The sequence below is a fragment of the Phascolarctos cinereus genome, unplaced genomic scaffold (assembly GCF_003287225.1).
Source record: "Phascolarctos cinereus isolate Bilbo 61053 unplaced genomic scaffold, phaCin_HiC Scaffold_2;HRSCAF=192, whole genome shotgun sequence".
Lineage (NCBI taxonomy): Eukaryota > Metazoa > Chordata > Mammalia > Diprotodontia > Phascolarctidae > Phascolarctos > Phascolarctos cinereus.
This window is the reverse complement of record NW_027555625.1, coordinates 297917114-297941164: the sequence shown is the minus strand read 5'-3', so window position 1 is coordinate 297941164 and position 24051 is coordinate 297917114. Positions and strand designations below refer to the sequence as shown.

The window sequence follows — 24051 nt, the reverse complement described above, 5'->3', positions numbered from 1 at the left end:
CTTTAGTTACCTAGAAAGATATGGATCTGGTGACTACAATTATACAATAGAATCTCACTATCACTTTGTTATTCAAACATTTTCAGTCACACCTGACTCTTCATGACCCCATTTGGGGTTTTCTTGGCAAAGATACTGGAGTAGTTTGCTATTTCCTTCTCCAGCTCATTTTAGAGATGAGGAAACTGAGGCCAACAGGGTTAAGTGACTTGCCCAGGGTCACACAACCAGTAAGTGTCTGAGGCTAAATTTGACTTCAAAAAGATGAGTCTTCTGGACTACAGGCCCAGTGTTCTATCTACTGCGCCATCTAGCTGCCCCAATCCTTTATAAACTAAAAAATGATGAAGCCCTATACTACGGATACAAATTTCAAAGTATCCTTGAATTAAGCAGATTAAATATCCTGGAATTAGAGCAGAACTGTTGCTTATAACCACCTAGACATAACATTGATTCATAAAATTTTTTTTTAAAAACACTCTTAGTAGATGTTACCATGTCAAAAACTTATAATTTCCAAACTATATAGAATTTTATCACAAAATATTATAGCTTAGCTGAAGAAATTAAAGCCGCATGAAAACAGGGTAAAGCATATGTTATCCCTGTCTGGTACTGGAGTTTTCCTAAATGAAATTTTCAGTGAGTTTGAAAAGATGGGTTTGTATCTTAGCATTTTTATTTTAGTACCAAAAGCAGTCATTTTATCTACCTGTGTAATAGTCCGCTGAACATTAAATGTAAAAGAATAATAGCAGGATAGTGACTTGTTCTTGGATGGTTTCTATCTAAACTCTATAAAAAAGGTGACTAGAATGAGATAACCCACCTTTTCATCATGCTCTAAGGTTTAGAAAGTATTTACTTCACAACAACCACATAAGGCAGATAGTATAAATATTGCTTGTCTTCATTTTGTTGATGAGGGCATTGAAATTCAGAGAAGTTAAGTGTTTGTCTGTCATTACCCAGTGAGTGTTAAAACCAAGAACAAAACTTGAGTTTCCTGACTCAAAGTTCAACACTCTTTCTGCTGCTCTATATTGCCTTCTGCTGGGTAATTGAGCTTGAATATTTCCAGTGTAGGAGAGAGCTCATTACTTATTTTTTCTTTTCTTTTCTTTTTTCTTTTTTGCCTTTTTTTGGTGAGGCAATCAGAGTTAAGTGACTTGCCCAGGGTTACACAGCTGGTAAGTTTCAAGTGTCTGAGATCCAATTTGAACTCAGGTCCTCCTGACTCCAAGGCCGGAACTCTATCCACTGCACCACCTAGCTGTCATTACTTTTCTTAACATTGTTGTAGTGCTCCATTTTTTTAGGAAGCTCTTCCCTGTACAAAATCAAAATCTGACTCTATAAGTTTTACTATCTGCCCTGAGGAGCACCAAAGAATAGTTCTATTCCCCCTTCCTCATGACGACACTGAAAAATTTAAAAACATCAATCGTATTTCTCTTAGGTCTTTTCATCTCCAAGCCAAACATTCCCAATTCACACAATCGTTCTTTGTATCACAAGGTTTCTCCATCAGCCATGAATGACCAACCACAATCTAGTTTAACACCCTGCTAAAGTGTGTCGGCCATTGTTAGACATAATATTTCAAATTTGGAGTGGGCAATTACAGTGAATGTGTTCCCCCCCCAAAAAAAAAATAAAATCTGGACACTAATTCTACTAATGCAGCTTTTTTTCATGTTAGTTTTCCTCCTCCCTTTTAAAATTGATGCCTTTTATGTTATTTTTACTCTAGTTGTTTCATAGCAAACTCACTCCTGACCCCCAACAATTAAACACTGCCTTGCAACAAAGAAAAACAGTTGAACAAACCTGACTGATAAATGAAATCGTGTGTGATACTATATTCAGTTTTCTACACCTGTAGTTTCATATCCTTCTCAGAGAGAAGCTCTTTTGTTCATTGCAATTAATGTTTATTTGTCTTTTAATGTTGTTTTTCTTTACGGTATTTTATTGGTTCTGCATTCTTTTCTTATATGAATCTTCTAAATTCTCATGATCATCATTCCTTATGACAAAACAAAGTTCCATTAATTTTTAAACAACAAATTTTTTAGCTTTACCTTCAATTGATGGGTTTCAATTTTGTTTCCACTTTTAGTACCACACAGAGTGCTACTATAACTAATTTCTTTTATATTTGAGATTTTTCTCTTTTGTCACTAATCTTCTTGGAGTATGTACCAAAAAGTGAGATGGTGAGATTAAAGAGTGTTGCTATTTAGTGACTTTTCATACCTCGTTCCAAATTGTTTTCCAGAATGGTCAGACTATAGCTACACCAACAGTATATGGTTGTATTAACTTATCTGTTTTTTATCATCTTTGCCAAGTTGGTGGTTGTAAGGCAAAAATCTCATAATTGTTTTAATTCATACTTCTCTTATTATTGTTTCTCTTATTAGTGATTTGAAACATTTTGAAGCATGGTTGTTGATGCTTTGCAATTCTTTTGGAAACTCTTCATGTCATTTGACTACTTATGTGTTGGGTGATGACTCTTGTTCTTATATGTTTGTGTCCATCCCCTACATATCTAGGAAGTCAGGCTTATATCAGAGATATTTGATATGAAGATTTTTTTCCTTAGTTAAGAGTTTCTTTTATGTTGACTGTTTTGATTTTGTTGATGCAAAAGCTTTAAAATTTTGTTTTGTGGAAATTTTTATTTTATTTTTCATGATTTCTTTTATTCTTTGTTTAGTTAATGATGTATCCCCTAAATATAAATCTGAAAGGAACCTTCTTCAATTCTTTTCTAATTTAAAAAAATAATGATCAATTTTAAATAGTGACCTTTTTGTATTTAGACTGTACATCTTTTTGGTTCAGATTGTGGTAAATGGTTTGAGCTGCTACTCATAATCTGCCAAACTGCAGTGTGTGTATGTGTGTGTGTATAACATTACAAAAAGAGATGTGAGTATTTTTGTGCAACTTTATTTAGAGTTTCTTTTGCTTAGGACTAATCCTAATAGACCAATCCCTTAGTTTATTCTTCCTCTAATTCCTTTTTCTCCCTTCTCTTCTTTCCCTCCTATCCTTGTTGAGTGAAATGTATTTCTATGTCCAGCTCTGTATGTATTCTTTCCTCCTTTGACCAGTTTATATGAGAGTGAGGTTCAAGTGTCAGTCACTCTACCCACACCTTCCTTCTTGTTTGTATAGACTTATATTTTTACCTCCTGTTTTTGTGAGATAATTTCCTCTAATTTTCCTCTTCTTCTTCTCCTCCCTTTCCATTCTTCTTTTAAGATTTTCAGGACATAACAAAACCACTTCCAGGCCTTCTGTCTGATTAGAATTCCTCTATGACCCTTGATAATATTAGGGTTTAGAGGAGGCATATAAATATTGTCTCCACATATTAGAATGAATCTATTTTTAAGTCCCTTATGATTCTCTATGTTTGCCTTTTTATGATTCTTTTGACTCATGTGTTTATACCTCAAAGTTTCTATACAATTCTGGTCTATTCATCAGTAATATTTGGAAGTCATCTATCTTATTGGAGATCTATTTTTTCCCTTATGGGATTATATTCAGTTTTTATGGGTAAGTTATTCTTGGTGATAATTCTATATCCCTTGCCTTCTGGAATATTGTATTCCAAGTTTTCCCTTCCTTTATAGTGGTAGCCATAAATCATGTGTGATCCTGACTCTGGCTCTTCATTACTTGAATTCTTTCCTTCTTTTTAGCTATTTGCAGGGTTTTTGTTTGTTTGTTTGTTTGTTTTTGTTTTTTACCTAGAAACTCTGGATTTTGGCTGTGATATTCCTGGAAATTTTCATTTTTGTTTTTTCCCCCCCCCTAGAGATGACCAGTGGATACCTTCTATTTTTACTTTACCTTCTAGTTCTAAGAGATCTGGGAAGTTTTCTTTTAAGATTTATTGAAGTATGATGTCTAAGCTCTTTCTATGGTCATTACTTTCATATAGTCTAATTAAATTTTTTTTCTCTTTGAGCTGTTTTCTAGGTCAGTTGTTTTTGCTGTGAAATAGCTTACAATTTCTCCTATTTTTATTTTAGTCTTTTGACTTTGTTTTAATATTTCTTGTCATCTCAGTAGCTTCTGTTTGGTCTATTTTAATTTTCAGGGAATTTGTTGTTTGGGCAACGTTTTGTACTTCTTTTGAAAAAAATGTTAATTGACTTTATAATTCTTTCTTCTATAGCTCTCATTTCTTTTCCAATTTTTTTCTGTAGTGCTCTCATTTCATTTATAAAAGCACTGAAATGTTCTACGAAGTGCATTCTTGCCCATCCTCCATTTCTGTCTCCCTGTGCTGATTGGAAAAATCACTGTGATTTTTTTTGCCTTGTATTTCCCAATCAGGATTCAATCTGATATGTTTTCTAGTTCTGTTTGGAGGATCTTTGGGGGAGAGGAGAGATATTGCTTTACTTCTTCCTGTTATCCCACCTTCTTATCTCTACCTTGATAATTACAGCTTTATAATATAGTTTGAGAGCTGGTCCTGCAAGACCCTCATGCTTTTTTTTCCTTTATTTTTTTGATGTACTAGACCTTTTGTTTCTCAAAGTAAAATAGCCGTGTAACAATATTAGCTCATTTTGAGCTTGTAAAATTAATTTATACCCCTAGGTATCTTCCAACATGAATTTTTATCAACTGAGTTTCATTTTGGCCAATTGTTATGGCCTAGTGAGATCTTTTAAAACCTTAATTATGATTGGCAATATGTTAGAAGTCCTTACCAGTTTTGTGTAATTTTCTGGTTTATAAAGCATGGCATTGGTTTTTATGTCTTTGACAAATGTTGAAGAAAATGGAGTCTCTGGGATACACCATTTGAGGTTTTTCTTCATGTTGATATTACTCCACTGATCAACACTCTTTCTGCATTAATTAGTGCCCTTTAAGGACTGACTAAAGGAGGTAGGGGATGTTTAACCTGGAGAAGAGAAGTCTTAGGGTAGTTGTGATTGCTGTCTAAGTATTTGAAGGACTGCCATGTGGAAACAAATTTCTTCTGCTTGAACTCAGAGGCTAAAAGTAGGAGCAACTTATAGAATTTCCTTAGAGGAAGACTTCAACTTTGACAAAAATAACTTCCCAACATTTAGAGCTATTCAAAATTGGAATGGGCTGCCTTAAGAGATGTACATTCCCTCTCATTGGAGGTTTTCAAGCAAAGGTTAGATGACTTCTTGTCAACAATGTCAGGGAAAGAATTCCTGGTGCTGTAGGAGTAGGACTAGCTAGCCTCTGGGTTTCCTTCAAATTTAGATTCTCTGAGGCTGAATATTTCTGTTTAACCAGTTCTAATTATACCTGTGTTTTCATCCAGATGATATTTCTAAGTTTTGTCCTTACATATATAGAGTGATTTTTATCAAATGTTTGGAGGAATTGTGCTAAACCATATCTTGGACACATCCAGTTCAAGTCTAGAATCCTACTTAAAAGAGAAAATGAGATGTGTTTAACTTGTTTTTAGTAAAGCCAAGCTGGCTTCTAATGACCATGATCTACTTTTCTAAATGTACCACAAACCATCTGTTAAATCATTTTTGAATCTTTCTGAGTTCAGTTTTACCAGTCTGTACTTGTTCAAATTCAGCTTTTATACTTTTGGAAAGAAATAAGATATTTGCCAGCCTCCAGTATTCTAGCACTTTCTTCTTTTCTAAGATTTCTCAAAGATTACTTTCTGTCATTTATTAACATTATACTGTCTTCTCCAAGGAAACTTTTCCTCCTTTTTTTGTTTAATCTTGCTCCAAAAGCAGATTTAAAAAATACTTAAATAGATTTGTGATCTCATTGGCAAGGGCATTTTTGCCTCTGGTTCAGACCAGAAACATACATATTTTCTTATCCTATGCAACTTTTGTCCATGTTTTTAAATAAAGTTTTCCAAAGAATAATAAAATGATTCACGTGCATGTAACATTTTAAGGTATGAAATATCCTCTGTTCACAACATTTCTGTAAAGCAGGTAGTACAAATATTATTTTAAATATTAAGAAATTGATACTCCTAGATGTGAAGTGACTATAGTAAATATGTGAGGGAGGGCTTCAAGTTCTCCTGAGTCAAAGTCCAGCACTATTTCCATGAGACCTCCCTCTTATTGTGTGTGTGTGTGTGTGTGTGTGTGTGTGTGTGTATGTGTGTGTATGGATACATATGGGGAGAGAGAGAGAGAGAGAGAGAGAGAGAGAGAGAGAGAGAGAGAGAGAGAGAGAGAGAGAGAGAGAGATCCCAGTGCAGCACTTGGGTTGTCCACATTTTATCCCTCATTTTTGCTACATGTTCAGTCCATTCTCTTTTAAAAATCATACATTCCATCATGATGTCTTTTATCTAGCACATCACATAAGTCATTATTGGTAATATACTATAGCCTGCTTTAGTTTTTCCACTGCCCATTAGGATACCCGCAGTTTTGATTCTTTTTGCATAAGTATCTCAAAAGATTAAAAAATTTCTTCCCCTATAATTTTGTATTGTTTTTTGAATTTTTTTCCATGCCTCAGCTTATTCTGGCCTTGAGCCTTCCTAGTATCTTATAGGTTATATCACTCTTCTAAATTCGTCCTTTTGCTATGTGCCTCTCTACCCTCTTCAAACAATACTCTATACGAATATTGGTTTCTTTAGAAATATAATAAATCCAACAGTATTTAGTAAGCACCTTCTGTGTACAATGTACTATGATAGGTATTGGTGGTACAAAGATGAAACAATGTTTGTCATATAAAACTTTTCATCCTCTGGCTCCAATCCATCTTGCCAGATTTATTTCACTTTCTTTCCCATCCTACTTCCAACCCACAACTCTACTTTCTAGTAAAACTAGTTTACTTCTGGTTTCCCATGGATAGCATCCCATCTCCCACCTCAGTGTCTTTGCATTATCCGCCATGCCTAGAATGTTTGCTCTCTTCATTTCCAAGTTATGAATAATGTAAGGCTCAGCTCAAGTGCTATACTCTGTGTGTCTTTCATTGTTCCTTCCCCCATTTGTTAGCGTTCTCCTCTACCCCAAAGCACTCTGCATTTACTCTGTATATATTTTATGTTTGTGTACACATATCCACTCAGAAAATATACTCTCCTTTGGGGTGGGGGTAGAGGAGCTATTTTCACTTTTTTCCCTTGTATTCCCCAGTACCTAGTACAAGCCCTACAACATTGTAGCACTTAATAAATACTTGTTGAATTGAATGATACACATTTTCTCAAGAATCTTGCTACAGGGTATCTTCTGTTTTTCTTTCTCATTGTGATTATTTGGGATCAGCTCTCAGAATTTCGTATTGTAGGGACATTAGTTCTTCTTGACCTATATTTCCTTTTTGAGTCTGTCCATGATAGCTCATCTGTCTCTTTTTTTTTAAAACCTTTTGTTTTTATATCATATCCCTTTCTGAATTAATTTATTTTCTTCAATTTATCATATTTCTTCCCTTCCACCCTATCCCTTGTAAGAAAGATTTTAAAAGCGGGGAGAGGGGCGCAGAACAGTTCAGCAAAACTAATTACCACATCACCCATAACTAAGTGTTTGCAATAGTCTACATCCATAGACACCCACCTCTAGGGTCCAGATAGATTGTTATATATGCAGTGTTTAGTTTCCGTGGTTTGTTATTGTTGTTCTTTCCTTTTATATTATTGTAATATATATATATATTCTTTCTGGTTCTGTTTACTTATTACTCTGAATTATTTCATATACATCTCTCGATTCTCTTATTTCTTATTATTTGTTGTTTTTTACAGTTTAGAAAATAGGCCATTTCTTATATACATATGTTTTGGCTAGTCATCCCCAATTGTTGGGCACCTCTTCTTTGTTTCTGTTTCTTTGCTATCATAAAAGTGTTGCTATGAGTATTTTTGTGTACATAGAAATTTTCTGTCTTTAAAATCTGTGTGGTTTATGCTTAGTAGCACTATCTCTGGGTTAAAGGAATTTTTATCTTTTTTCTGAACTTGAAATTTTTTTTTTTTGCTTTTCTGTAATCTAGGGTAGAGGTATAGACCACATGTAACAGCCCACAACACTCCTGAGTGTGGCCTGAATCAGATTAAAATATAGTTGGGAAATATTCAACCACATAAATAAAAATACAGTAAAACATAGATTAATATTAACATGTGGTTTTCTAAGTCAATATGTGGCCTGTAGGGATCTTTATGTATGGTTTAGTGGCCATTTAAGTTTGAATTTGACGTCACTGGTCTAGAATATATTAATTGCACAGATATGAGATAGAAGAGATATGTCTAGAAAACAATTCATGTGAAAAAAAATCTTGGGATTTTTGTTAACCATTAGCTCAATATGGTTGTATTGATTTAGCAACCCAGAGAGTCAAATTTTGGGATAGCTCTAATTGTTAGAAAGTTTATGTTAATGATTACCTAAGCAGTCAGTTGGCATTGTATCTAGAATGAGGGGTTGAGGAGCTGATAGGTCCATTATATTCTGCTTTGGTCAGACAACATGTGAAGTATTGTGTCCTTTTATGGGTGCTGTGTTCAGAAGGTATGTTGACAAGGCTGGGAGGTAACCACAATAGTGAAAGGACTCAAACTATGCCAGATGGGCATAAGTAAAGAAACTAAGAATGTTCAGTCGGCAGAAAAGATGACAGGTAGAAAAGAGATGAAAATGACTTCACTTGGACTTACAGGAAGAAGTAAGAACAGTAAAAGGATGTTGCCAGATTTTGACTTACTAAGGAAAAAATTCCTAACAGTTACAGCTATCCCAAGATGGGCTTTCTCAGAGAGTATTTAGTTCTTCATAAGGTGATGGCCTTCAAGTGACATGTGACTATTTTTAGGCATGTTGTAGATGGAATTAACGTGTTTAGGATTTGGACTAGATGACCTTTGAGATGTCTTCCAACAGCAAGCTTCTGATCTTATGATGTCCTTTGAAACCAAGCATTCCCTTCCTTCATTATTAGGAACTCTTAAGTTAACAGGTTCACTTGATTACCATCATTTACACATCACTGTGCTGGAACCTATTTTAAGTTGGCTACTTAGTGTTCTCACTGAGGGCAGTGATGGAAAACGTATTAATGTGAATAAGATCTTCTTAAAACAAACTAACCTGGGGCATGGCATACTTTTTACTGGAACACTACAATTTTGGTTTCAATAGCCAAGGGTTAAATTTGATGTTACTAACAATTATGTGCATTTCTTGAGAACACAGTTCATCCCGTCTAGTTCCCATCTTGCAAATGGTAGACACCAAATGAACATAACTGATTGAAGGATATCCCTGAAGAATGAAATAATGGTAGATCAGGAATTTCTGGGAATCTACTAAGAACCTCCCCTGCCATATTTCTCCCTCCTAATTTTCATTTCTTTCATTCTGAAATTAGCTGTGTCAGAGGGTATAGTGTTTGTCTTAGAGGGTATTGGGCCTCCAGGATAGGTATAGGTCATTTAGACAACTTCAGAAGCATAAAATATGGACTGAAACAGCAAGGCAAACTTTGCTTCTCTCATGTGGCCTCCTCACCAGGAGCCTCTGGTTTTTTATGGAAGTATGAGCTCCACAGAGTCAGAGAGGTATTTGGTGTCCAAGCTAATTAAAGGCTTGACCGAGATGACCATTAAGTATGCCAGGTGGTATGAATTAGGTTGGGGGTTTTCATCCACCCCTTTGTTTCTTCCCAGGACCCCTGAACTGTCATATGGTAATAACAACTTGCCAGTGGCCTGGGTTAGTTTTAGAACAATTACCCTATTCCTGTATCCTACTGCATACTCCTTACAAAATTGATTAAGAATTAAAGAAATGTATTTTTAAACTATTACTTTAAAAAACCAGGAAGGCAGATTCTGTTACATATAAAGTAGGCAATTTCTTTTAAATTACTACGTGGGTTTTGACTTCTCTACATAACTGATCTGCAAGTGCTTAAATACCCTCTTATAATCCTGTAATGTATGAGTCTCTGCTGTGAAAATGGTGATGGTGGAAATGTTCCTGTTGCCTGGGGCATCTTGGAAGCTTTAGGGGTGTGGCACTGGCTGACATCATACGAGTAGCAAAGGAAACTACAGAAATACAAGTGGTCTTTCTGTTTCAGTATCCAACTTTACTGGAATTACTTAAGTTTTCAAGTTGTGACATTTGCATGGGTTAACTTGTAGAGGAGCCTGAGAGCTGTGTTGGCAGTCATACAGTATCTTCAAGGACAGAAGACAAAGTGACTTTCCATTTATTACTGATTTATATTATTCCTTTTATTTTCAGTGAAACAAACATGATTCTTAGCTATACTAATGCCAAGGTTGTTCCAGCCCAGAAATAAAGAACAATTCATTCTTTTCCAAAATATCTCTTATTCTTTTTTTTCTTCAATACTTCACAAGAGCTGTAACTTTATCAGGGTGGGCACTTTCCTGGTGCAGATCACAGACCTTCCATGTATTAGAAGTCAGTTTCATATGTTGCTGTGGTTAAAGTATTTCATCCTCTGGTGACAATGCTTATGGTGATGAACTCCCCCACACTAAGTGAGGTACTCAGAGGACAGGCCTACAGACTTCCATCAGCAGGCCTATCCTTGAAGCCTTTTCAGCTTCATAGGATTTATGAGTTTATATTTCATGAACATGGCCCTCAAAAACCCAGGGTCACCTCCATGCCACAGTGAGGCATGTTGTGGGGAGAGCTTTAGTGGAAGAATTCTTTTTTAAACAAAATTATTCAAAAAATTCAACCTAAATTTATTAAGTACCTACAATATGTGGAGCATGGTATCAAATATTTCTCCCTTGCACCCTCCCCCCAACCTCTTTGTCCCTTTCAGGTGCTTTGGAGAATTAAAAGTTTCAATGCCTTGATAAATGTGACCTTGGGAACAGTAATGAATCCCAACTTAATCACATTGGGTAAATCCAAGATAATTTTGTTTTGTTTTGTTTTAAAAGGGTTAATTGACACATTGACACATTCTTGGCAAGAAAGGAAGAAAACCGTATCATGTTCATATTTATAATATCACACAATTGATTCTTGATCATTATAACTGTAAGGTTTAAGGCCTGGGAAGTAAGACTGTGGTGAATAGAACATGGGTAGTCATACTGATTTGACTTTTTTTTTTTTGCTTTGGTTTGTCTTCCCCTCTTCCACCTCCATAATATGTAGGTATCCAACTGGTTTGGCAACAAGAGAATCAGGTACAAGAAGAATATTGGGAAGTTTCAGGAAGAAGCCAATCTCTATGCTGCAAAAACAGCAGTGACTGCTGCACATGCTGTGGCTGCAGCAGTCCAGAATAATCAGACGAATTCACCCACTACACCAAATTCTGGTAGGTACTGAGAATTTCTTTCTCCTGTCTGGTACATGAAACTTTATAACATATATCCCACAAAGCAGAGCAGGGAAGAATGTCACATGTGGATGTGTGGTGAATTCTCTTCAATACTCAAATGCTTATCTAGTCTGTAGAGGCAGCCTGGGATAATGGAAGGAACACCCTAGACTTTAGGTTAGGACCTGGGTACTAGTTCTGGCTCTGCCTTAAACTTAACTCTGTGACCTTGGGCAAGTCATTTGTTATCTCTGGGACCTAATTTTCATATTTGTAAAATTAAGATGTTAGAACAGATAGTCTCCTAGTCCGTTGACTTCTCTGGACCTCAGTTTTCTCATCTGTAAAATGAGAGGATTAGACTAAATTATCTGAGGTCTTTTCCCATTTTAATTTCTGATTCTATGAATGAATGACCCCCAAAATTTGACTACATATTATTACAATTTTGTAAAGGAATATGTAAATCAATTTATCTATAATGAAAACTTTACTTTTTATTGGAAGAGTCTCAGGGATTTTTTTTTCTTAGACATTTCAGTAAAAATCTTTTTATTCAATAAGCAAACAAGCCAAGTTCCATCTCTAATTGCTGTTTTATTTATTGTTCAACACTGTAAGGGTTAACAATGAGCTCTTAAAAGCATGAAATATAAGAGATGGAAAATGTACATGTTGCTAGCTGCTTAATGCAACTGAGAATAGAGTTTATTGCTAGCACTTTGTACATAACATAACTAACTACTATTGTTGTTTAGTTATTTTTTAGTTTTGTCTGACTCTTCATGACCCCTTTTGGGGTTTTCTTGGCAAAGATACTAGACTTGTTTGTCATTTCCTTCTCCAGCTCATTTTACACATGAGGAAATGGAGGCCAACAAGGTTAAATGACTTGCTTGCCCAGGGTCACACAACTACTGTCTGAGGCCAGATTTGGACTCAGGAAGATGAGTCTTTCTGACTCTAGGGCTGGTATTCTTTCCACTGCACCACTTAGCTGCCCCAAAATATGGTCCTGTTAATTTTAGAATTCCATAACATTTTGCCCACTTCAACTTCTTTTACTTGCATATTGTTTTTGTAGTGTGAATAATAATAATCAAGGATTTAAAGTTGGGGGCATTATTAATATCAATAATAATATCTGACATTTCTCAAGAACTTTATAGTTATGATGTGTTTTACTTTCATGATCTCAGCTGGTCTGCATACCAACTCTAAGATTAGATAGTACAAATACTCTTCTGCCCATATGATGAAGAAACTGAGGCTCCAGAGGTAGAGTGACTTACCCAAGGTACCATAGCTTTTAAGTGGTAGAGTAGACCTGGACTCAGGTCTTTTGACTGGTTCTTTCCACATTTCTTCTCCATTAGTGCAGCCCCACTGGAATCATACTGCAGCAAAGTTTAGGCCAAAACTGTAAAGTTCACAAAGATGTGAACTTTACAGTGGGGTGAAGAACATTTAAAAATTGTGGCAAACCTAAATAAAAATGAAAGACATTCTAGTACCCCAATAACAAATTGACTTAATTGGCAATTAAGAATCATTACCTTCCTAAGGAGACCTTTTAAATATACACGCAAAAGTAAAAGTTCAGAGTATTTTTTAATGGAACATGAAGATTGTGACTCTCTAGGGGAAAGTTAAAATAGAGCTTGTTGTTAAAATCGAACTTCAAACAAATTTTTCTTCTCTGGGTAATTGTCCACCATGATAGTTAATGATGTTGAAGGGCCTTTTTAAATAATTAACTTATGGGCATAGAAAGAAAGGAAAGTTCCAGGCCAATAACTGCTGTATTTTGTATTTGACATTACCCATTAGTAGGACTGGACTCAAAAGCAAGTCCTTCAAGTGGTTATCTTCCTCTCATAGCACCTGAACCCATGCAGGTGCTCTCCATTCTCTTAGATCTTGATATATCTATGTTATGCACAACCTTTTCCTTTTCTTCCTCCTCTCCCTGTTCTCAATTCTCTTGCCTCTAGATCTTTGGGGGTTATGTGTGTAGCTCTCTGTTATTCAGCTACTTAACTCTTTCCTTTCTAGGTTCTTCTGGTTCTTTTAACCTCCCAAATTCTGGGGACATGTTCATGAACATGCAGAGTCTGAATGGGGATTCTTACCAAGGGTCCCAAGTCGGAGCCAATGTGCAATCACAGGTAGGAGAAGTGCCCTCCAACTAGAGCCTTTCTATCAGGGTAGGGTTTGGGCTCAAAACTCCACCTTACTCTGGCTCCACTGAAACATTCTGTACTTCTCTGCAGAACCTATACTTTCTATTTCTAAATGTGACATAATAATAATAGCTCCCATTTCTACAACGCTTTATGGTTGAAAAAGCGCTTTCCTCACAACCACCCTGTGAGGTAGGGAGTGCAAGGATTATTATTCCCATTTCACAGATGAGGAACCTAAGGCTCAGTTCCTAAAATCACATAGCTACTAAGTGTCGGAGCCCTAACTACCCCAGTATATGATTTAATGAGAATTCAAATAAACAGTGATTTTTGAAGATTCAAACCTGACAAACTTTGTGAATGCATTCGGCTCTGGCTTGAGCTCATGGCAGGGGGGGGATTGGTGCCTGTTACTTTTGTAGTTAAATTTGAGAGAACTGTTGGGTTTCCTTTTTTTAAAATATGGTGTTTCATTGTCCTTTTTTTTTAAAGTCAGAACACAAAAACCTGAGCTGCCAAAGTATTTTCCATTCTCAACACAACTACCTACCATATTGGTTCAAATATAGGCCACCCCTAAATATAAAACATATCCCTAAGAGGATGTCTCTTTGAAAGGAAAAAAAAATTCTATAAGTAAACATTAAAAAATAATCACACAAAATTTATCTTAAAATATACTGTGAGAGTTGAGTCTTTTAAAAACATATTTTTCAAATGCAATAAAGATGTTTTATTTATTTATTTTTATCATTATTGCTTTCTTTGTCTTTGTCAATTTGGTTATAATTTGGTGTATACTGATTTTAGCATGATTATAGGCTACACTTAGGAATTGTATGATTCAGATTTGGGAAAAGAGTGTAGCCTATATTTGGACCGATAAGGTATTTAATACATCTATTGTGTGTGTGATCATGTGCACAAACTCACATTCATAAAGAGGTTTTCAGCCACGCCCAAATGCTTGCTGTTGACCACGTTGAAACCTACCATTTGCATTGCCACAAAGGTGTAACTATTTTGCTGGCATGAGCAAACAAAGATGTGAGTTTAAATATGCAAGGAATTGTTGAAATTCTGCCAGTCATTTTTGATTGATAAATTTGTCTTTCATGGAGGATGCTAAACCCTTATGGCACACATAATTCAAAATGTTTCCTTTTGTAAGTGATGATCTTTTAATAGATTTGGGATGATGAATTCTGTTTCATCTCACAGGTGGATACCCTCCGTCATGTTATCAATCAGACGGGAGGCTACAGTGATGGCCTGGGAGGAAATTCACTGTATAGTCCACATAATTTAAATGTGAGTACCCTTGGGAGCATTATTTGGAAGAGCCATACGCATTGTCAGACAAACATAGTGACTAATAAATGGCTTGTGGGCTTGCTGCTCACTTATTTAGTATTTGTAATGGAGGAAAAAACCTCCCCTTCCCACCATCATCCCTTTCCTTGTGATGAAGGATTTAACAAGTGAAGAAAAAGTTGTGGATTTTTCTTATTTGTAGGCTCTTCAGATGAACCAAGGCCAAAGGAGATAAAGGACCCTGGATATTGTTAAGATGCTTGCTAGACTCCAAACTCCCATTGACATTTGTAATTTATAGGTTCTTTACTGAAGGTCAGCATATTATAAATTCTTTTATGTTCATTGTGCTCTTTTCCAGGTAGGTGGCATAGCTCATGCTATATTTTTAGATTCAAGCAGGAGAAGAATTGTGAACTCAGACAATGTTAAAGCTGAATGAGGCCTTAGAACATAGAATATTACAGCATAAGTTATTAAACATACAGAGCTGGAAAGCATGTTAGAGAGCAGGTGGTTTAACCCCTTATTTACCAGAAGAGGAAACTGACCCCTAGAAAAGTGACTTATCCAAGGTCACATAGCTAATTCTCAAACATGGAAAAAATTGTATTACCAAAGTTTTATCAGACAATAGAGAATTCCATTCTTATGAGACAGCTGAATAAAGGATCAACTGATAGCATGAAATTCATTTTAAATTTCCACTGGCTTATCAGGTTTTAGGGGGAAATAATTTTAACATTTCAAAATGTGATATAGTTGGAATTTTTTAGCTGGAAGAAACTTTAGAGATGAACTCTGATGTCTAGAAAAGTTGGTGACTTGCCCAAGGTCATAAAGCTAGTAAGAATTGAAATATAGAATTGGAACCCAAATCTTCTGAGTCCAAATCCATTGTTTTTTTCTACTGTATGATATTGCTTCTCAAGTCTCCCTACTCCAAGGCTTTAAATTTGAGGAAGGAAGGAAGGAGGGAGGAAGGAAGGAAGGAAGGAAGGAAGGAAGGAAGGAAGGAAGGAAGGAAGGAAGGAAGGAAGGAGAGAGCAACAGATACAGAAACAGACACATAGAGAAGCCTAGCTTTTTTCCTCCCTTTCACAAACTTGGCAAGACTATATAATTCAGCGTTCTCTGTCATTCCCTGTTTCAACCCCACATATACCAACAATTTCTGTGCAAATGGATCATCAGGTCACTGCTAAGAGGGATTGGAGAGAAGTGTCAGAGAGCTTGAAATGGTAGAGGACATGAAGTACTCAGGATACAGCTTTTTATCCTGGCTCTGATACTTCTTGGCTGGATAACTATAGGGAAATCCCTCTTTGAACCTCGGTTTCTTCATCTATAAAATGGGGGAAATAATTCCACTAGCTACCTCACAGGGTTGTTTTGAGGATAACACCTTGTCAACCTCAAAGCACTAGATAAATATGAGTTGTTATTGTCAGTGAGAGAGTTGGAAAGATTCTCCCTTTTTAAGGCTTCTGCTTGACAGAAGAGTAAATATTAATGATTTTAAAAGTGATTGAGGATGTTCAATTGGAAAGAGGAAAAAAATGTACCATTAAATACTCCAATCTTTTACATTGGAAATGTCAAATCTTTCTTTTTGGGGTTTATAAATAACTCATAATAACCCACAACAAACCATACAAAAAGCCTTTTAGTTGCATTTCTCCTTTTTCATTTAAGCATTTTGAAATGCTTCAGAGAATTTGCGATATCCTTATCAACATGATAAAATATGAAACTGTGATTGCCTGCAGCATTTTACAGACATGAATTCCATCTTCACTGATGAGGCTTGATAAGGCGCTGTTGTATAATACAGTGCATAATCTCAAACCACCAGAGTAAGGATTAATTTATTTTGAAAAAAAGAATGCATGCTGACAACCTCTCCTCCAGCTGCTAAGCTGGGTAAAAATATTGTACATTTGTTGTTTATAAATTTGGATAAAAGAGGAATGATGTTTACTTCAGATGGAATATCTTTAGACTTGTATCTGCACAAGAGGCTTTCTGTTTCTAAGTCGATTTTCAGACCTTGAAAAAAAAATCAACTTACCTCCTATATTGGGAAGAACATTTTTTATAATCCAAATGCATGCGCAGAGCTTTGGAGATATTTAAAGCATCATTGTGATTCTGGGGGTGGGGACAGGGAGTATGAAAGGGGAGGATATTTCTAGTTTTGTTTTGTGTTCAAACATAAGATGGTTCTGCAGCAGGCTTGGAAATTCTCTTTCCATTTGATGCTATTAAGCTCCATGTGGGTTATTTGCAATTGTCTCTCTTATGGGGGAAGGAAAGGTGCTTTATAGGATCATAGGATTTAGAGTTAGTAGGGACCTAAAGGCCCCAAACCCTTTGTTTTCTGAATGATGCAACAGAGGCCCAGAGTTGATAGAAGAGCTGGGATGTGAAACCAGGAGTCTCCTGACTCCAAATTCAAGGATCTTTTACAGGCTTATTCTACTTACTACTATTAATTGATTCTTGAAAAAAATGTAACTTTAAGTACTAAGGACAAAGAAATGGAATTGGATTTGGATCCATGGTAATGGGCTCAAGAGCTAGCTCAGTTCCTCTCAAAATGCTATGATAGTAAGGTTTTGCAATGGTCTGATGAGTTTAGGTTACACTGTATTAATAACACTATTGAACAGTGTTGGTCAGGGCAATGTTATATAATATATGCTTAGAAGGGTTTGATAGTTAATCAAAAGACAGAGAACTCCTTAGAATAATGATTCCTGAAGGAAGAAACAATAGCATTCTTATTTCTGTAGTACAATCCCATGAGAGAACCAGTTAAAGTACTGTTATCCCCATTTTGGAGACAAAGAAACTGAGTCCTAGAGAAGTGAATTGCATATGACCACACATTTAAGAAGGATCAGCTGGTATTCAAACCCAGGCTCTGTGACATCAAGTCTGCTATACCATGCCATGTAGGAAAAGAGTTCCTATACAAAATATAAAACGAAAGCAGTACAGTCTAGACCCAAGTGGGGTCAAAAACCTTGGCAAATCCATCAGCTCCTGGATAGTTTAAATTTTTGAGAAGGCATCTTTTTTTTTTTAATAGATGCAAACTGGAATTTGGAGCAGGGGGGTTGTTTTGGTAGCAAGCCATATCTGTAGTGTATTAGTACCTACTCACCTTTGGTGCATTGGCAAGCCTGTGTTCTGGGGGTAGTGTTGTTGCAAAGGCTAGTCTGTGCCCTAAGCATTTGGAGTCTGCCTGGCTCACCCTTGTCTCTCTAGAAAGGGCTGCCCCGTCACTTCCACTCAGTGTTCCCCAACTCATAAGCCCAGCACCTCCCTCTTCTTGACTGACATAAAAATATGTAGCGACAAGCTGTCTGCCACAGCAGAAATTTGATCAGACATTGATTTCAGCAATTGCCTCTATAGGCCAAGACATAAGGCAAATTTGTTTCTGAGCACTGTTATTGCTGATGCAGGTTGGATGCAGGAAGGGCCAGCGGCATGTGGAGACATGTAGTAACATCCAAAATGGGAGCTACATTTATAGATAATTGGAAAACAGATCTGAATGGTGTGTGTTCCTCCACAGTTCATGCATTTTTATTCTAGAGGATCCAATTTGGAGGGAAATTCTGGCCTACATTCACAAGAGGTTATAGCAGGTAGCTGTCAGACATGCCCAGAAAGGATGCTGAACTTTTTCTATAGAAAAGGGAATTAGGTTTGAAGTTTAGGCTTCCTAAAGCTCAGAGCTTTGTTTACATGTTGTCCAAGCTAAAGCTCCCATTAATAGCTCACATTTTTATAGTGCTTTACAGTTTACAAAGCTCTTGATAGATCACAAATTCATGTGATCTTCACATTTAACCTAGGAAGCATGTATAATTGTCCTCCTTTTATTGCATTAAAAAATGAGGCCTTAGAAGGCAAAGGTGACTTACCCATGGTCACTCTGTGAGGAAGTAGAAGAACTGAAATATGAACCTAGATCTTCCAACTCCAAATCTAGTGCTTTTTTTTTCCCACAAGAGCAGAGAGGGGCTTTATGGGTCATCTGAACCAGACTTCTCATGAAGAAACTGAGGCCTATTGAGGTAAAATGACTCACCCAAAGTCACCCAGGTAGTAAGCAGCAGAGGCAAGCTTTGAGCACAGGCTGCATCTTCATCATCTTCATGATAATAATAATAATTAGCATTTACATTACACTTTAAGCTTTATAAGTATTATCTCATTTTATGCTTATAACAACCCTATGAGGTTGGTGTTATTCTTATCTTCATTTTACAGATGAGGAAACTAAGGTAGACAAAGGTTAAATGACTTGCCTGGGGCCATGCTAACTGTAAGTGTCTGAGGCCAGATTTGGACTTGGGTCCTCTTGAGCCCAGGTCCAGTGTTCTATCCACTGAGCCACCAGCTGTCTCTAAAATTTTGATTCAATCCAGTGCTTGTCTGGCTACACCACAAGCTTCTTTTCCTTACTATTCCTTCTTAGATTTCTTTGAGAATTACTTTATTTTGAACAGCAATCCAGTCACCAACAATTGGCAGCTGGTGGATTCCTGCCAACAGTTGTATGGCTGAGTCCCTTCTCCAACTTACTAGTTTATCACCAAGTCATCACTTGGTGGAATGGCCATGTTTTGTGTACTTCTGGTCTCAACATAATTCCACATTCTACAAAGTCCTCCCAGCAAATGCTTCTGAAAATACCTGTTACTAAAGCAGCTGATGTAAGATACTGATGTCTTCGGGATGACCACTAGATCTGATTCACAGGTCTTAGGGTCAGACCCTACTACTTATTGTGTGTTGTTAGACTCATCACTTAATGTCTCAATCCCAGGACCCTCATTCATAAAATCAGGGTGTTACTCTATTATAACAGCTAGCATGTCAATAGGGCTTTATGATATGCTTTCCTCCCAACAACCCCATGAGGCAGAAGCAGGGCAAGTGTGATCGTTTCACATTTTACCCGGGGTGGGAAATAGAGCCTGAGAGGAGAGGTGGAGTGAACTCCGCCACAGTCACATGGCCAGTAAGAATGAGTGCCTATGGCAGGGTCTGAAGCCAGGTCTCTTTACTCTAAGCCTCATGACCTTCTGCTCCAACGTGTCACAGGGCCTCCGTGGGCTAACTCTAAGGTCCTTTCCAGTTCCAAATGTATAAGCTTCCAACTTGGCAGGGGTTGGGCAGTGGTAGGAACAAAATTAATATGTAAAGGTGTATGAGCTGAACCTTTGTTTCCCATTCCAGGCTAATGGAGGCTGGCAAGATGCAACAACTCCATCTTCTGTGACTTCCCCTACTGAAGGCCCAGGAAGTGTGCACTCTGATACCTCTAACTAATCTCCTAGCAACACTTTTTCCCTGAGCTGATCTGCTTTGATAAGTGCATTCAGAGCAATAGGAGGAAAAGGAAAGAGTTGTTTTTTTGTTTTTGTTTTTGGTAGTCCACCATCTACAGCTTTACTGTAAAACCTTATCTTATTAGAGAACTTGGAAAACATGTTTTTTAAGGATTCATAATCATTTGTATTTATACTTAAAAATACACAATATTAAAAAGCACTTTATCCAATTAGGCCAAGACTTAGCATTGTTGACAGCCCTGTAGCTATTTTATTCTAATTTATTATCAATTGTTTTCACGTGAATGGTTTCACAGTTGCCAATTACTTGACCTTAAGGGTAAAAATTCAATATAAGTTTAACCTCAATAGAGGGAGCAGACACAGATATACATACACCTCACTGAAATTTACCTTCGGGCATATTCCCATCAGAAAACCGAACTGAATCACAGAGTTCCACCATATTTCATCTTTTCATATTTCTTAGAAAGCTGGAATAAAGAGACTGTTCGGTTATTGAAGTAAACGATGGTCGTGTTTCAGAATTTTTCCTCGTCACATTTTTGTTGTGATCTCTTCCTTTATAATTTGATCAGAGACTGGTAGCATCTTTTCTCTCTCTGAAAGCATCAGTGCCCAGAGTCTACCCTGTAATTTAATCATGGATGTAGATTGTTCTTAAGAGGTTGCTGCTTAGTTTTGTGAAAGCTGAGATCTGGGGGTTTTACAGTATGAGCCGGGCGCTGCACACTGACTTGTCAAGATTTGCTACTTCCTCTTGGCAACAAAAAGGCACCGTTATATGGAGTGTTGTATATAGTGTAGCAAAAGAGTATTTATACATCTCACCAATCAAAACACAGCTTTATTACCTCATGCGAACTCATACAAACCAATAGAATTTCAACATGTTCTGTAGCTTAGAGTGCTCACTTACTACCTCTGAACAATACTCACGCTGTAGTTTGTCTTTCTTATCTTTTTGCATCTTGTAATTAACTCTTTGTTTCCCTTCATGAAATGTAATGTACATTGTAATCTTTTCACACACACACACACACACACACACACACACACACACACACACACAACCCCAAAACGAAAAACAAAATCGGGGTTGCATTTGCAACTTAAAAAAAAACATAAAGTGGGAACATTGGGTCTTAATTTAACATGGAATCAGTGAAACTGTTGTAAATACTGAGAAACATTTTGAATGTTCTTCATCTTGTTACTAATCCACGCAAAAAAAATTGTGATGCATACAGATTTCAGTATTCAGTACTGTATATTTCACCCTGTGTAACGGGGCCCCCTATCCTTTTTCTCTTTTGTATTGTATGCGATTCTGAACCTGATTGAGTCATGGAAATAATTTGTGGCAGTGATTCTAATGTATTAAAAAAAAAAACGTTTCGTGTTACTTTCTAACTGGATTACACCCTGGATTGAAAAAGTCTTCCTTGTGGTAGTTATATGTAGTTTCAAACATGAATAAACTTTTTGCTTTCATGAACAAATGTTGCTATATAATTTCTTACTGTTCAATTTGAAACCATTACCTGAAATTACTGTCAACCGGAAAACATGGGGAAGAGTTATCCAAACCAGGATCATGCATCTTTTTTAAATACAAAGGGTAATTGGCAGATTCTTACCTACAAGGAACTTTGAAATAATCTATCAACAAGTACTTATTAAGAGCCTATCCTGTGCCAGCGTTGTTCCAGGTGCTGGGTATACAGATATAATTCTCACCTCAAAAAGAACTTACATTCCAATGGGGAACATAACAAATACGTAAGTAAGTATATATAGAATATCGTAGACTAGTAAAGCTTAGCAATTATCTGGTCTAATCACCTCATTGTATAAATAAAGAAACTGAGTCAGGGAAGGGTTCAGTGACTTACTGATTATTGATAGGGTCAAAAGTAGGAGCTAGGTTTCCTGACTCCTAGACCTGTAAGCTTTCCATTACACCAAGCTTGCCTTTAGTATTAAAGATTTAACCGTGGTCTCACCAGCTTTGTCTCTTCTGTGTGGTCAGTCCAGTGATGATAGACTGTTTAAGAGCAGCCAGTGTCAAATATAAAAATCTAAAAAAGAAAAGTATTTGGTGTCATTGAAAAAAAAAGACCATTACCAACAAAGCCCCACATATTTTCTTTTAAGCTGACTTTATTAAATCTTATGAAATATAAAATCAACTAAAAACTAATTAGATTTTAAATTATATTTCTTTTAAAATGTTTAGAACTCACATATGTTGCTGACTTCTAAATCTTTATAATAGAAGAGAGGTCAATAACAGGTAATTGGCCTAGTTACTATATCTCAAGGAAATTGACTCACAGGAAATCAGATTAATGTTAATCAGTTGCAGTAAATTGTCTATGATAAATAGAACTGTTTGACTATTTCAGTTAGTGTATCTAGGCAAAGCCAGATGAAGAACCACTGTTACCATTAATCTCTAAGCAGTTATTCTGTGAGAGTAAACTTTATAAAATGGATTATTCTCTGAATTGTTTTCCTAATGTGGGCTTGTGACCTGCCGGTAAGAATCTCTACAATGGCTTCATTGGTATTTGCATGATTCAATTAGCTCATGGGCCAGCCCTTCCTTACCTTGGTACATAAACCAATTCTTATGCCAAGATATTTCATAAAAAGACTCTAAACAATCAATGAATCCATCAGCATAGGTATTCCCTCTGCTAATCATAGAGAATAGGTCTTCATGAAGTGCTGTGGCTAAAGGAAAAAAGAGTCAGCTGGTGACCAACCTTCTGAAGAAGATCCCCTTTTCCCTTAAGTAGGCTAGTCTTTGTAGGAGTTTTACACACACACACACACACACACACACACACACACACACTCTCCCCTAACACAAATCAAATAGAAAGAAGATGGTAGAGTGTTTTATGGGGAAAAAAATGAAAACAATGGAAAAAAGTTGGGAAGGAGAGAAGAAGGGAGGAAGATATAGAAATATATTTATACCTATAGGATATCCAGCTAGCTACATATGTGTATATACATATATATATACTATACACACATATCTATCACATCTTTTGCCATTCCCATACTTTTGAAGCCTTTCCAGCTTGTTTAAGTTTTTCCCAGAGTTTGCCTCCATTGCTATATATAGTCTTTGAAAACTCACAGCCCCCTCCATTGCATGATGGAGCTTTAGAGGAAGATATCACTGGAAGCATTTAAAAAAATACATGTGGAAACACAGGAGACATGCAAGTTTATCTTATTGTCCAATCCAACAATCATATATTAAGTACCTACTATTTGCCAGGCACTATGCTAGATTCTGGGGATGCAAAGGAAAAAAGAAACACTCTGTGCCTGCAAGGAACTTATGTTCTATCTTTCAAGGAGACAACATAGACATAAAGTGTTTAAGGTGCTTCCACACAACTCTCTGATTCTACCTACAAGTTGACAAAACTACTCAAACAAGGTGATTGGTTGCTATAAAAAAAGTTTTCCATTCTATACAAATGATGCTTTTTCAAAACTCTCAAATCTGTGGCACACTCCCCTGGAAATGTGTGAATGGTCGATTGGTTGGTCTCTCCATTTCCAACTCCCAGCTCCACCATGATGCAATGCAAGCCCTCATATCCTCTTCTGGCTTTGATCCTACTCACCCTCACAGGCTGAATCACCACTGATTGGGAACCTGATTGCACACCAACTCTTAAAATCCTACCAGTTCACTTGGCACTGCATGGTCTCTACAATAGGAAAGATAGCCCAAGTCTAGGCATTGGCTCACAGGAAAAGGTAGCTAATAATGTGCTGGATAACAGTTG

At 36.6% G+C, this 24051-nt stretch overlaps 1 protein-coding gene across 1 annotated transcript in view; it reads left to right on the top strand.

Moving 5' to 3' along the window:
- PBX3 (PBX homeobox 3) overlaps positions 1 to 21735 on the top strand; it is a 287591-nt gene extending 265856 nt beyond the window's left edge. Inside the window, 4 exon segments of the mRNA XM_020967606.2 lie at positions 11190 to 11355; positions 13414 to 13526; positions 14766 to 14855; positions 20118 to 21735. Of these exon segments, the coding sequence (XP_020823265.1) occupies positions 11190 to 11355; positions 13414 to 13526; positions 14766 to 14855; positions 20118 to 20210 (462 nt within the window). The 3' untranslated portion in view covers positions 20211 to 21735.
- Positions 21736 to 24051: the final 2316 nt, after the last annotated feature.